This window comes from Mustela lutreola, chromosome 9 (genome assembly GCF_030435805.1).
Source record: "Mustela lutreola isolate mMusLut2 chromosome 9, mMusLut2.pri, whole genome shotgun sequence".
In the NCBI taxonomy this organism is placed as follows: domain Eukaryota; kingdom Metazoa; phylum Chordata; class Mammalia; order Carnivora; family Mustelidae; genus Mustela; species Mustela lutreola.
Genome location: NC_081298.1, coordinates 114,555,942 through 114,572,028, shown reverse-complemented (window position 1 = coordinate 114,572,028; position 16,087 = coordinate 114,555,942). Strand labels below are relative to the sequence as shown.

General features: G+C 39.2%; 1 protein-coding gene across 3 annotated transcripts in view; it reads right to left on the bottom strand.

The window, feature by feature from the left end:
- DHX57 (DExH-box helicase 57) overlaps nt 1-16,087 on the bottom strand; it is a 62,853-nt gene that overhangs the window by 45,660 nt on the left and 1,106 nt on the right. For 2 of the 3 annotated variants that reach the window (XM_059188526.1, XM_059188525.1), the window contains exons 2-5: nt 8,308-8,528; nt 2,848-3,006; nt 1,616-1,801; nt 489-1,327 (exon numbers count right to left, since the gene is read on the bottom strand). In XM_059188526.1, coding sequence (XP_059044509.1) covers nt 489-1,327; nt 1,616-1,801; nt 2,848-3,006; nt 8,308-8,522 — 1,399 coding nt within the window. In that variant the 5' untranslated portion in view covers nt 8,523-8,528. Of the gene's footprint in view, nt 1-488; nt 1,328-1,615; nt 1,802-2,847; nt 3,007-8,307; nt 8,529-16,087 lie in introns of those variants that run through there. The other variant, XM_059188528.1, reaches the window with a different exon arrangement.

Here is a 16,087-nt window from a genome sequence, read left to right as displayed (position 1 = left end):
TCACTAATGCCAGAAGATTGCACAAACATTTCTTTGAGGATTTAGGGATTCATAAAGGTAGCCCTATGCTAATGAACTTTGGGGGACTAGGGTAGTATAGAAAGAGAAATATCTCTAAAAACTCATTTGAAAGTCATTCCATGTAAAGCATCAGAAGTAAACATGTGAAACTAAATGAATTCAATGGAACAGTTTTTCTAGGAAGATGCTCTAGTTCTTCCAGCTCCCAATTGCTTGAATAAACTTATACAACACTACAAACCTTCAATGCAGAGAGCCCAATCATGGTGGCAAATCTGGGACTTACAATTAAAGTCAGGCCACAGTTCAGGGGATTCTCATTCCCTTTTGCCCATGGACTGAGGAGAATGACTTGCCCAAGATCACCAGGAGATCCGAGCACAGCCCTCGGAAACGCTGACTTCCTCAATCCACCATTGTGAACTCCCCCTCCACAAGGCCCTCCATGCAATCAAGGCCTTACATACCTTCAGGAATTTGATTTGAAGCAAAAGAATTATTTGGAATCACTGGTTTACGACAGACAGGATTATTTATTCTGGTCCCAGAGGATACTGGCAGAAAGTTCACAGGAGGGACACTGTACTTGTGATGGGTATTTGTCAGTAAATTGACTATTTCTGATTCTTCCTCTAAAAGGGTTATCAAAGAATACACAACAGGTTCTGAAGTTTCTGCAAATGTCAAGGCCTTGCCATAAAGGAACTCAGAAATATGTAAACGACAAGCCAGAGGTAGATTCTCATTCGTGGAATAAAATGCCACAAGAGGAGCTTGGTAAGGGTATTTGTGGTCTTTAGAAAATCGAATTTCGAGTTCATATAAAAAAGAGGCATCTTCGTGGGCATTAAGATGAGAATCATCTACAATTCTTTCCGCTCTTCCGACAATCTGATTTGGGGGCACTTCATGTTTGAATTTGCATCTTGATCCAAATTTACAATTTCCTTTGAGGTAAAATTTACAGACTTCAAGTGTAGCGTCCTGTGTATTTTTGGTACTTTCCCTTTGCTTGGATTTGCAGAATTTACTCGTCAAGTACTCCAGTTCTAATCCAATGGTCCAGACTCGGTTCTGAATTCTTTCTATAAATTTCTCTCCACAGATGGACTTGAGAGCAAATGCCTCTTCCTGACGCTGTTCCACACACTCATCCAAGCTGACATGGGCAACTGCCTCCGAGCTCTTCATCTTCTCCCCAAATGTCTCTGAAAAACACTGTGTGAGCAGATGTTCTAGTGATGCCCCGACATCTCCATCACAGAGCCTCAGGGCTGCCTGACAGCGCTCGGTGTCGAAGCCGTACCTACCAAGTGTGAAATGTGACAAAAATATTAAGTAGTAGCAAGTCACAGAAGTGAAATTCATTTATATATGTTTGTGTGAAGTTATAACCATATATAGGTAGGATCTGTATTTTGAAAAAGTATCTCTGGTAATACTCCCTAATCACCTTGTTCCAAAAGAGAAGATATTAGACATGTATCATGCACGGCCACAACCCACAAACTAGCAAAGTACTCCGGAGGGTTTATAGTATGATTTCAGTCGCTTCACTTCTCCCCTAACTCCCATCAATGTTGAAAGCAATCACCTGGAAAGCTTCTGCACTGCAAATGTTGAGACGGTAAACTCTGGACTCTGAGGCTCCACTGGGCCTGAGCCAGCATATTCCAAAGGGTCACAGTCAGGAACAAGGGAAGCTTCTCGTCCAGCAGACCAGTACTGTTCATCATCACACTCAGGCTCATCATCTTCCTCCTCCCCGGAAATGCCTCTTCTGCCAAAGGTAATATATTTTACATTAGATACTAATTTCCATGTACTTCAAAGAATAAATAAGCAAGAGTCTAAGAATTTAGTTCAAGGAGCCAAAGGACCTAGGATCCTAACAATTTTTTTTGTTTGTTTGTTTTTGTTAGGATCCTAACTCTTCTTTAGTCACTGATTTATACTTTTATTGATCTATTCATTTATATCCTGGCAATTAATATTCACCAGGCATTTATGACATGCCAGGTACTATGTTAAGGGTTTTATATGGTCTTTCTCTTTAAAAGTCTTCCCACTAATCTGATACTATTAGAATCTCCATTTTTTCAGATGATCAACGAAAACTTAGAGAGGATTAGTAATCGCCAAAGGTTATACAGTAAAGAGCAACCAGAGATGGTTAACCAAGGCAGTCTGACCCCAAAGCCTATATTCTTAACCACGGAAGCCCTGCCTATTCTCTCTCCTCGTTCATAAAAACCATCCCTCATTTTTTGCTTGGCTGCATAACCACCTTTCCTAAATCTAAAGCAGATAAAGAGATTTGTAGATAAGCTGGAGATGGAGCTGTTCACCACTGTCCAACCATTAATTGTGGCGAATGCCACGAACTGACTTTTTTGACTGAAATCACAAAGCAAAACAGTCAAAGAGTCAAAGTTGTTTCTCTTCAACAGATGGTTATAAGAAAGTGTACCCCTAAGCCTTCATCTCATCAACTCGGTATCTGCTCCTACAACAACACCGCTGTTTGTTCACTCCAAGGTTTTATTAAGAAGCCTGTCAATAAAGCAATTACTGAGTCTGTTTCAGCATTGTCCTCGGGAGAAAAGATGAAAAGGCAATTTGTACTGCTCACAGATACTGCAATACGAACTCACTCTGAAACTGTTGCTTAATAGTTATTCTTGTTATTTCTCTCAGCTCACTTCCAACTAATTACATTGTCACCATAGGATCAGTATTGAAAAGTTGTCCCAAAGACACATGGGGCCTGCCCACTGCCAACACAGCTTCCTTCACATACGAATTTACTCAAATAAAATGATTTACTCAGATCCAGCATCTGCGTCTTGCTCCTGCAGGTCCCGGAGAAGAGCTTTCACTTTCTCCTGGTTCTCAGAAGTCATGTGCAGGGTCTGAAGGGGCACTTTGGCTTCGGGCTTCCATCTGGGGCGTGCTTCTCCTTTTCTTACGCTACTGTTGCTAGGTCTGCAAAGGACACACTGACTTGGGACCACAACTTTGACACTCACCCCACAGCCCCAACTGGACTGTCAACTACCTCACAAATGATAACAGTGAATGTGAAGAAGTCCTTGTTTTCCACAGTACTTACCAGACTTCATTATCTTGCTGCTGCTGGAAAAAAAACCTGATTAGATACTTAATCATTAAGTCTGGCTTCACTAACTCAAGAATCCTCTGGAAAAACTAATAGTAGGATGACTCCTGCTGGAATAGAGGACTTTCCAAAAAAAAAAAAAAAAAGTGTTACACACAAATATTATTTCATTCTATTTTGGGTATCCAATCTGAAAACAATGAAGGGTCTCATCTTACTTGTGAATATTAGGCCCTGCTTCGGAAATATTTTCCTAAATTATCATTACTTCCTCATTAAAAATAATAATAATAATAAATACATGTTCACTGGAGAAAAGTAGAAAACAGAAGTCATTCTAATTCACATCAATTATTTTCACATTTATAAATAAAACTATACAGTATAATATAATCTTTTATATTTGCTTTATTTCCTTATCAAAATAAAACTGGTATTTCTCTAAGATTAAATATTCTCTTACAATGTATTTTTTTGTCGTTGTTGTTGGTTCTAATGGTGGTTTTTTGTTTTTTGGGGTTTTTTTTGACAGAGAGAGAGATCACAAGTAGGCAGAGAGTCAGGTGGGGGCGGGTCGGGGGGAGCAGGCTCCCTGCTGAGCACAAGCCCGATGTGGGGCTCAATCCCAGGACCCTGAGATCATGACCTGAGCCGAAGGCAGAGGCTTAACCCACTGAGCCACCCAGGCACCCTCCTACAATGTATTTTTAAGTGGGTACGTATAGATATAGATGTACTGGAATTTACTTCACTCATCTTTCATTGTTAGATTTTAGATTGTTTTAGGGACTCTTTTAAATATTTAAAACAATAATAAATTCTAAAGTTTAACATTATTCACTAAATTTCTTTTTTTCGTTGGGCATGTTTCATTATGAATTTTCACAAATCTAGGAAATGGAAGAATCTTTTTATGTTTAAAATCTCAATTCACAATATTAAGACTTTGAAAAGAACCACACATTTAAACTTGCAACACTGGATAGCAAAGGAGAAAATATAATCGATTATGGTTTTAGCCACTTAGTCATAGTTTCTGAAAAGAAATGTTGCCCCAAGTCTATCATTTCTTCTAACATTCTTTTGTTTCTTTTAAAGTAGGCTCCATGCCCACTGTGATCCTAAAGTCAATCCCTCTGTTTGTACACTGTATCCCAATCTCTCCAGTCTCCTCAAGGAAAGAATTCCAGCACTTGTATTTCCCTCTACATTGTCAGTTCTTCATTCCTCTTGGAGCAGTCCCATCAGCACACACACATCCTCTGTAATTCTAACATCTTAAAAAAACCAAACCAAATTCTCCCCCTCAAACTATTGCCTTATCTCTTCTCCCTCCTCTGCCCTTTATTGTAAAACTCCTCAGAGGGGTTATCTAAATCATTGTTTTTGTCTCCATTTTCCTTCCTTTTCTCTCTGACACACACTACAATCAGGGCTTCTCCTCACCGACTATATCAAACAGCTCTTGTCAAGACCTATGCTCTAGATATATAACTCAGTGAGGCCTAAAGCCAAAATTACAAGGAGAAAAATCAAACACTACACTAAGAAAATCGTGCCTCATCCTACCACCCATCAAGAGTCTTGAACACTACTGTTACTGAAGCGAAGGTGCAGACATTCACCAGCTGAGGCCTTGGAGTAAAGCTGTGAGGTAAGACCACAATGGCACCACAGAGAAGAGATCCTGTCAGCTCATTTTCTGCTAGGCATATAACTGTCATGCCACCTACAGAAACAGTGTAAGATCTGGCTTGGGATTCACAGAAAAGGGAGATACCAATGAAAAACTGAAATTACCTGATTCTTAGGAAATGGCAGGTGAGGGACATCTGGATTATAAGCCTTTCCATGTCTAAGACAATTTTCTTAGTCAATCTTACCCTGGTGGCCTGCATAACTGCAGTCCTCAATAAAACAGGGGCCTCCAATAATCCTGAATTCAAATGAATAAACACGATATAAAAATTTCCAGCCCATTCCATTGGTTCAAGAAACTCCTGGCGGCCTTCACATGTGCTCTCCAGCAGTCTTAGGGTCATAACTAGATTACATAGCACTTTTGTGGGAATGAAGAAAATGTTGCATCTTCTAGGCCTGCTTAGGGGAAGTGATCATTCCTATGGGGCAGAGGGAGAGCAAATGGGTAAAGGAAATAGAAGGGGACAAACTTTGTAATAAGACAAGTGTGTTCTGGAGATGTAGTGTACAACACAGTGACCATAGTTAAATATGATGTTTTATATATTTGAATTTGGTGAGATAGTTCTTAGAAGTTCGCTCGTATGCAAAATTTAAGAAACAACAACAACAAAAAAATGAACAAAGGAAAACAAAAAGAGACAAGCAGAAAAGCAGACTCTTAAATACATGGAACCAACTGGTGGCTGCCAGAGGGGAGGAGGGTGCCCGGGGATGGGTGAACAGGTGATGGAGATGCAGAGGGCACTGATCTTCATGAGCACCGAGTAACATACAGAATTGTCGAACAATTATTCTGTGTGACTGAAACTACTAAAAGACTGTATATTCATTAGACTTGAATAAAGAAAAAATTCACACCAAAAATAAACAAAGAAACCATAATTATGTAAGGCAATGGCTGTGCAACTAAAGAAATAAAGGTTACCTATGCTACCCACACCGCCAAATCCAGAGGCCAGCTGTGAGTGCACATCTCTCGTGAGCTCTCACAAGCACTCCTTCACGACAAGCATACCCTTCATGGATCCCATCATATCCAACTGGATAATCCCTTTCAGAGCAGCTTTATTTCCTGATTCCAGAAACGAAACTCTCCTAGTTTTCCTCCTACTCCTCTGGCAACTGCTCTCTCCCCTTTGACAGATTCTCCTAATCTCTCTCAGCTATAAAGCCTAGAGTAGCCCAGGCCTCCAAGTTCGGACCTCTTCTCTATCTATATAGTCCATCTCACCCAATCTCACAGTTTTAAGCTGCAGTCATTTAGAGGACTAATACATTAACTTCTCTAGCTCAGATTTTTCCTCTGAACTCAAGGTTTAGATGTAAATTGCCAGTACACACAGAACACTGAGTCAGGCTACTTTATACTCTACTGAGTATAGTTGTGCGGACTGAACACTGTGCAAAGGCTCCTGGTGGGGATAGGAGGAGGATGAGGGAGGATGGGACAGCAAGTGTTCAGATCCAGCCTATGTTAGCGTACAAGCCACCCTTCTGGTGCTAAAACCGCCCAAAGAAAGGCATACACTTCACATAAAGGCATACAATGAATAGTAGCAACTCTGGCAGGAGGGACTGATGTCACACACCTTTGCCTCAAGGCCAGCAATGGCCTCCTATCTTTCTCAAAGCAAAAGCCAAAGTCCTTACAAAGGACACTAAGGTCCTACACAGCATTAGCCTCTTGGATCTAACTGCCTGTTACTCTCCTTCTTACCCATCCACTCTGGCCACATGCCTCCCTGCCACTTCTTAAACCTTCCAAGCACACTCTGGTTGAGGGGCTTTGTACACGGTGTTCCCGCTGCCTTGAATGTTCTCCTTCTCGTCCCTGCTTAAAGGACATGTTATTAGAGAAGCCTTCCCTGATCACTCTACATAAAACAGCAACCATTTAAAAATAACAGCAGTTTATTTTGGTATTTTCAACCTCTTTTATCTTCATTTTTCTCCAGGGTACTTTCTACCTGGCATATTATATATCATTTATGGTCCTTATACCTCAAACTTGCTTCTATGAAGACAAGAACACTCTCTTATTCATTGCTCTAATTCTAGTCCCTAACACAGTATGGGGTGCATAGTAGGCGCTCAGTACATACTTGCAGCATGAATGGATGCCCAAGGCTATAAGAACTCCCAGTTACAATGTTTATGTTTTCAAAAAGACGGGAGCTGCATCTAACTCAGAAGTTAGGCTCTTAAGTCAGCAGGTAAAGTGAAAATATACCTTAAAACTCCTCTAGAAATTTCCTAGATTCCTTTTAAAAAAGGGTCCAGTTTGAGAATGATATATTAGCTCTCAGTATGTCCAAAATGATCATTTTTCTTTTAGAACAAAAAAAATTTGTAGACTCTCTGGTTGAATATTAGATGAAGTTCTTGGTTATATTAAAGACTATGTATAAAAATATGTATTTAAGCCCTAAAATCACACACTCAGTGCATCAAGTGGCTGCAACTACAAAAAGCACCTGGAAACTGAGACTGATCGAGGGAACTGTACTTCTTCCATGTCTTGCTCACTGTGGGGCCCAGATTCATTCAGTGGCAAGTTTAAACTATTTAAATGCTATCTGTTTTTCTTTTTTCTTTTTCTGAGTGCAGATAGTTCTTGTATTCATTTAAGTTAAAAGCATGTTTGATGCAGTTAAGCTCTAGCACACACCTATAATTGTATTCATTTAAGTTAAAAGCATGTTTGATGCAGTTAAGCTCTAGCACACACCTATAATCCTTTCTAATTAATATTTAGTTGGGAGTTATTTCACAAAAGAGAGAGAGAGTATATGTGCATGTAGCTTTAAAGAAACCTTTCCATCTCCAAAAATTCCGTGGACAGCTTGCAGACAGTGAGAATTCTCTATCTATGCTATATAAGCTGCAGCAATAAAACCTATACTTTTACTAAATATTCATTAGAATTATCAGAATCTATTCATATTTGAAAGCTGAAGATGAAAGAAGCCTGGATATGACTCTCTCACGGGTCATCACATGAAGCACGAGTGAAGATTTGGCTGATATGTCTGGAAAAGAAATAATTCATCAACTAAAGAGACAGACAGAGAGGACCAACAAGTAGCATTTGGGGGCTTTCAAACTACAATGTGTAAAATAGTCAAAATAATTTTTACTTTTGCCATTTCCAATACTTAGTTTTCTGGTAACATGAGTTACAGCAACAGCATTATATTTGATTCACAGTGGCATGAAAGTTGAAGTTAACCTCAGATTTCGACCTTCCAAAAAAAGCCATTAGGTGTAACCTTTTCTAGAGGATCCCCAAAAAAGCCACCTGATGGTTAAGTTAGGTGGGAGACTGCAAGGTTTTAAAACAAGAGCTACAATTCACTTGACCAGAATTACTTGGCATTTTCCCCCCTTCCTCTTAGCTCTCTGCTGTCCCACAGGTCAGAAACTGATACTATTTCTATACTTAAATATTAAAAAAGCATAATGACCTGGATGAGCGCCTTGATTCACTGAAGATACAAAAGTCATCACCATCATCCCAAATTCTACTTGAGGCCTTCCGATTGCCAGCGCTGCCACCACCACCGCCGCCGCCGCCCCCGTGCGATTTATTGGTGTGAATCCTGCCTCCTCTGGCTCCTCTAGACGACCCTTTCCCACCTCCTTTGCCTGGCTTGCCTTTTCTTCTTACTGAAGAACTCATTTTCACCTGCAAGAGAGAAATTAATACACACATCATAAAACTAGACAAGTATGACAATCCTTTGTCACAGTTATGGACAGAACCCATTACAAAGAAATAAGGAAATGCATGTTTTTGAAAAGGGTCAGTCTAGGGGAAGCATAGATAAATTGTTTAAACAAAAGCTTTACAAGCACATCCCTCTGGGGATTAATATTTATTGAGTTTCTCCGACACAGATTTCTTTTTTTTTTTTTTCACATTAGTCTTTTATTATTACCATATTGAATGGGATCACTTTGCCAAAAGGCGAGGTCATTTCTTAAGTCAGGATGAGTTACAGCATAAAGATGAATGAGAACAAAGCAATAGGATATAAATGGCACAACATGATATTCCATAAGTCAAATGAACTGTGCCATCGTGAGACAAATTATTATGACAACTTTTACATCAAAGTGGTCTCAAGCCTGTTTACAGGAACTTTTTATTTCTTTTTAACACTATAAAAAGAGAGCTTTTGAAAGTTAACATGGGGAAGCAGTAATGGCCCGTGAGAAGGAAGCCCAGCTTGCCAGGTGCTGTCCTTGTTCATCCTGGCCGCCTCTCCCCACCCTGCAACCCCCCAGTGTCCCTGCTCTGGACACTCAGGGGCAGGGCCAGGTGTGTACCTACAGGAGAGGGGGTGGAATGGCCCAGTGGGCCTCCATGGGACAGCGACCCAGAGGGCCTATGTGTACCTCCCACTTCCCCCAACTCTGGTTCTATAACGACCCCAGTGGGCAGCTTCTTAAAGAAACAATAAAAACAAAAATAGGAAATCTGAGTCGACTCTGATAGGTTATCTATCCTTAGCAGACCGTATAACTGCCACTGAGCGTTATGTCTGCTCCTCGTCTCTGACAAAGTGGAGGCATCATTCGTGTTCGTGGTGGGCAATCAGACCCAAAGGACCGGTGCATGGGGCTGAACTCAGATGCAAAGAAGGCAACGCCCAGGGAGGCCTTGGTTTATTTTCAGTCACGCTCATTTTGCAGTGATACTATCTCTTACAGACTGCAGGTAGCAGTGAGCATTAGAAGGAGGTCAACTTTGGAAGAATAATTCAGTATAATTAAACGCTTGAAGTGTTTTATGACCCCTTGGCATATACAAAAGGTAAGGCAAAGTCATAATGATTTTCTTCTCCAATCTGTATCTTTCATATACAATGTAGAGGTAAATTTTAACTCAAATTTCCAAACTGGTAACAGAGGAATGCATGAGACACAGGTACCTGCATTAAAAAACTGTAGGACAACAAAAATTCATCTAAGCTTTATATATATAAAATATATTTAACTGCTAATAATCAAAACATGAGAGGGCTCCACTGATTATATTTGTTAAAGGAAAACAAAAAAGATTTCAAATATTCAGGACTTTAAAAAATGTGCACTTAAACATAAGTACTTGATAAAATAATAAAAAAAGAACACATTCTTTAACAGCACTATAACTAATAAAAATGCAAACAATGCTCAACTATGAAGAATAAAAACAAGTCACTTGAAAAGATTAAGAGAGTAAGAACAACCCTCAAACCCCACGGACTATGGGAATTTGAGAGTGGCACTGCCCACCTCTCACTCCCACACCCTCATGTTACTTTCTTTCAAGGAGGGAGTGGCTCATTGGGGACCAGAGAAGCAAAGCCTCTGAGAGACCCCCTCGGTTCTCACGTGGCACGAACGTGGAAGCACAGAATGGAGGACCTGCCCCTTGTGTGTTGGAGGGCTGGGAGTTTTCGAGGACCGCTGACCACCCAGCCAACTGCAGGCAAGGAGCCTAGAGCCTTGTCGGGGAGGTGGGTGTCTGGTGGCCACTGTGGGCCCAGTGACGCTGGACTATCAGGACTCTAGCTCTCAGGGCAAAGCAGGGAACTGGGACTCACTGCCCAGGGGACAAACATCTCCATGGCCCTTTCTACTTCCGACACAGATTTCTTAACCAGGAATATGTATCAGAAATACCTGCAGAAGTTTCAAAACACACATGCTTAAGCCCCAGTCCTAGATCCTGATTTGGTTAGATTTGGTATATGGCTTAAAAAACTCTAGTTGAAAAGAGATGTTCTTCATGTATTTAATATGTGATTTGATAAACAAAATTTTAATTTACATATATGCTTCCAGAGATACAGTCCTTGTTCAGAGATTTTGCCTGGGTAGAATGAAAGTATAAAGCTTTTGCATGCAAATGAAGTTAAGTTGTTAACCAGCTTAAAATAGAATATTATAACTATAAGATGCTTTATGTAAGCCTCATGGAAACTACAAAGCAAAAATCTACAGTACGTATACAAAAGAGAAAGGAATCAAAGCATACCGCTAGAGAAAACCATCAACTCACAAAGACAGCGGGAGAGAAAAAGGATTTATAAAACACCTAAGAAACGATTAGCAAAATGTCAGTTTTAAGCCCTTACCTATTAGTAATTACCTTACATGTAAAGAGGTTAATTTCTCCAAGCAAAAGACACAAAATGGCCGAAGAGATGAAAAAATAAGACCCAACTATATGCTACCTACAACAGAAGTGCTTTGGCTTTAGGGACACCAACTGAAAGTGAAGGGATGGAAAAAGCTATTCCATGCAGATGGAAACCAAAAGAAAGCAGGGACAACTATACTTTTATTGGGCAAAATGTACTTTAAGGCAAAAACTAACAAGGGACAAAGATGGTCATTACATAATGATAAGGGGATTAAATCAAGAGGTTCCAACAATTGTAAATATGCACCCAACACCAAAACACCTAAATATATAAAGCAAAACAGACATAGACCAAAAAGAAAGCAAAAATGAAAATGATACATTAAAATTATAAAATATAGCCAAAGCTATTTATTTATTTCACTTAATTTTATTTTTTTTTAAAGATTTTATTTATTTGTCAGAGAGAGGGAGCACAAGCAGGGGGAGGGGCAGAGACAGAGGGAGAAGGAGGCTCTCCACTGAACAAGAAGCCTGATATGGGACTCAGTCCCAGGACCCTGAGATCATGACCTAAGCAGAAAACGACGTTTAACTCACTGAGGCACCCAGGCGTCCCCAAAGCTAGCTTTAAGATATTCTCTTAGATTTGCATATTCCTATAAGAAAATAGTTTTTTAACTCAAGAAGTAATAAGCTACATTAAAAATAAGAAAGTACCTAGGAATAAATTTAACCAAGGAGGCGAAAGAACTGTGCACTGGAAACTAGAAGACATTGATGAAAGAAATCAAAGAAGATACAAATAAATGGAAGGATAGTCTGTGCTTATCGATTGGAAAAATTGACAATTATTAGAATGTCCATACTACCCAAAGTAATCTTCAGATTCAATGTAACCTCTATCAAAATCCCAATGGCATTTTTTGCAGAACTAGAATAAATAATCCTAAAATTTGCACAGAGCCACAAAGACCCTGAATAGCCAAAGCAATCTTGAGAAAGAAGAACTAAGCTGGAGGCATCATAATCCCTGATTTTAAACTATATTATAAAGCTGTGGTAATAAAACAGTATACTATTAGCATAAAAACAGACACACAGATGAATGGAACAGAATAGAGATCCCAGAAACAAATTCATACATATATGGTCAATTAATTCACAATAAAGGGGCCAAGAATAAACAATGAGGAAAGAGGTCAATAAATCGTGTTGGGAAAACTGGACAGCCACATGCAAAAGAATGAAATTAGACTATTATCTTACACCACACACAAAAAATGAACTCGAAATGGATTAAAGACTTGAATGTAAGACTTGAAGCCAAACAACTCCTAGATGAAAATATAGGCAGTAAACTCTTTGATATCAGTGTTGGTGATGAGTTTTTGACTCCAAAATCAAAGGCAACAAAAGCAAAAATGAAAATGTGGGACTACACCAAGCTAAAAAGTTTCTGCAAGCAAAGGGAAACATCAACAAAATGAAAAGGCAACCTACTGAATGGAGAAAGTATTTGCAAATCATGTATCTGATAAGAGATTACTATCTAAAATATATAAAGAGCTCATACAATTCAACAGCAGAAAACCCCAAATGATTCAATTAAAAAACTAGCAGATGATCTGAATACACATTTTTCCAAAGAGAACATATAGATGGCCAACAGGTACATGAAAAGATGCTCAACATCACTAATTATCAGAGAAATACAAACCAAAACCACAAGGAACTACCACCTCACACCTGTGCAAATGGCTATTATCAAAAAGACAAGAAATAACAAGTGTTAGCAAGGATATGGAGAAAAGGGAACTCTTGTGCACTGTTGGTAGGAATGTAAACTGGCATAGCTACTATGGAAAACAGTACGGAGATTCGTCAAAAAATTCAAAATAGAGGGTTCCTGAGTGGCTCAGTTGGTTAAGCAACTGCCTTCGGCTCAGGTCACGGATCCCAGAGTTCTGGGATCGAATCCCGCATGGGGATCACGGCTCCACGAGGAGTCTGCTTCTCCCTCTGACCTTCTTGCCTCTCATGCTCTCTTTCACTGCCTCTCTCTCAAATAAATAAACAAAATCTTAAAAAAAAATTCAAAATAGAACTATCATACAATTTAATAATTCCACTTCTGGGTGTTTATCAAAGAAAATGAAAATATTAATTCAAAAGCATATACATATGGATATATTCAATGGAATACTATTCAGCCGTAAAAGAGAATGAAATATTGTCATTTGTGACAACAAGGATGGGACGCTGAAGGCATTTTGTTAAAGTGAAATTAGTCAGAAAGAGAAAGACAAATACGTATGATCTCACTCAAATGTGGAATTTAAAAATAAAAACAACCAAGCTCACAGATAAAAAGAACAGATTGGTGGTCACCAGAGGTGGTGGGTAGAGGCTGGGTAAAATGGGTAAAGGGGTCAACAGGTACAAACTTCCAGATATAAAATAAATACATTACGGAGATATAATGTACAGCATAGGGACTACAGTAAATAATACTCTATTGCATACTTGATAGCTGCTAAGAGAGTAAATTGTAAAATCCTCATCATAAGAAAAAAAAATTTTTTTGTAACTATGTAAGGTGGTGGATGCTAACTACTAGACTTACTGTGGTGATCATTTCACAATATATACAAATGACATCATTATGTTATATAACTGAAACTAATGTTATATGTCAATTATACCTCAGTTTAAAAAATGATTCAACTATATGCTATTTATTTATCATTTTAAATTCAAAGACACAAATAAATGAAAGGAAACAGATGGTAAAAGATAAATTATGCAAACAGCAACCACAAGAAAGCTGGAGTGACTGTGCTAATATCAGACAAAATAGACTTTAAAGCAAAAAAAATGTTACTAGAAATAAAGAAGGACATTTCATAATGATAAAGGGGCTGATCTATCAGAAAGATGTAACAATGATAAATATATATGCACCTAATAACAGAGCACCAAAATACACGAGCCAACAACTGATATAACAAAAAAGAAGACAAAATTTCCTCATGAAGCTTACCTTCCAAAGGGTAAGACATAAATAAATAAACAGATAATGCCAGTTAAATGCTGTACAGAAAAAGAAAAATCCCAAAACTGTTATTTTAAAGACAGTAGTCAGGTAAGGCCTCTGTGAGATCATGTTTGAGCAGGCAACCTGAACAAACTGAGAAAGAGCCATGAAATATTTGTGAAAAGAATATTCCGAGGGGAAGGTGCCAGGTCCAGAACATCTTCAATGCACTGAGCTGGACAAACAGTAAGAAGTTTGATGGGTCCGTACTGAAGTGAGGAGAGCAGATGAGGTCAGAGAGCAGAGAAGGCCAAGAAAAAGCTGGAGACAGGGGGGAGCACTGTGAGGAGAGGCAAGAGAGAAGGGGTTGTTACCTCAATAAAGTGGGCAGGCCACAGAGTTAACGTTGCATTGCCACAGCAAAGATCTGGTTGGGTTTGGTTCTTAAGTTGCAGTTATTGCCAATTTAGTCTAATACTTGACTTTAAAGATTTTATACACAATATTTTTGTTATACATCACAACTTGGCCACCTCTGCTCCAAACAAAAGAATGAATCTTAAAGTGAGCTTATTTCTTTTGGTGATTCATGTATGTACAGAGATTCTGTGATTCCATTTCATACTGTACCATACAGGAATGCTTTGTATAAATGAATTGCTTTTCATTTTAGTATCATTAGTAGTATCATGGTCCCATTACATGCCTATTAACCTCATAAATGTGTCATTAGTTTTTGAGATACCAACTAGGAAATTACTGCAGTTGTTCAGGCAAAGCAAATACAGAAAAAATAGTGCGTTGGACTAGGATGGGAGCAGTAGAGTTGAAAAGTGGTCACAGATTCTGCATGTATTTTAAATGTAGATGAATGAGATGAAAAGTATGAGAAAGAAATGTCTACAATTACTGTGAGATTTTTTAGCCTACATAGTGGTGTCATGTGCTCAGAACTGAAATACTGGGGAGGAAAAAATCGGGGAGGGTGTCACAAGTTCATTGGATCTGTTACATTTGAGATGCCAATTAGATACTCACATGGAGACATACTGAAGGTAGTTGAACAAACAAGTCTGCATTAAGGGGAAAGGTAAGATTATTTCATTTAAACCTCTAAAAATCTAGTACGGTAAAGATCAATTTTTACATTTTATAGAAAAGGAGTCTAGAGCACAGATAATTATATGACATGTCTAATGGCACCTAATGTACAGAAGCAAAGTCTGGAGCCAGGGTTTGAAGCAATCTGTCTGACACCAAAGCCAAATTCTTCCTACCGTATCTCCTCCTCCTCACCACACACATGTACCTTGTATCTTCAATTCCTCAATTCTAAGTTTAGTGATAAACAAGACTTCCTTCGATTTGGGCCTGGGTCTTAATTTATAAAGGGGACAACAAGGAGAGATCAATGCCACCAAAAGAAAAGTTTAATGTTATTCACATTTGGCCAGAAAGGAGAGGGGTGTGCCGTGCCACGGCAGGCCAGGTCCATAGGAAGAAGCACCGGTGTCAGTCAGGAGGCACAAAGGAGCCAGGGGAAGGCAAAAGCCACAGCCTTTCTTAGGGTTTCCGCAGGAAAGGCAGGGCAGAGTAAACAGTTTAGGACTGGCCAGTTAAAATAATCCCAGCAGGCTTTGGGGCAGAGCGGCTGTGCTTAGTTGCCTGTGACCTGGCCCTGGGTTGATTTAGGGGGAGGGAGGAATTGGCCTGGGATGTAAAAATTATGATAAAGGAGGTAGGTGGTGGGGGGTTGGTCTGCATATGAAAGGTGTGTTCACAGGTCAGGGTGAATTAGCTATCCCTAGGAAGGGCAGCTTCTTCCTGGCCAGGTTGGTCCCCATGTGTCAAAACAGAATAAAATACTGGAAAATAAAAAATGATTAATACACATTTCCAACACAAATTTCAAATCCCTTCATTGCAAGTTTCCCGACTCCAGATCTCTTAGATAAGAGAGTATCATAAGAAGCCCAACTACCTCAAATTCTTCTGCAAAAACAGTGGTACTTATACTCACAAAAACTTAGGGTCATTAAAAGCTTAGCAGGAGACGAAAACAATCAGGCAAACT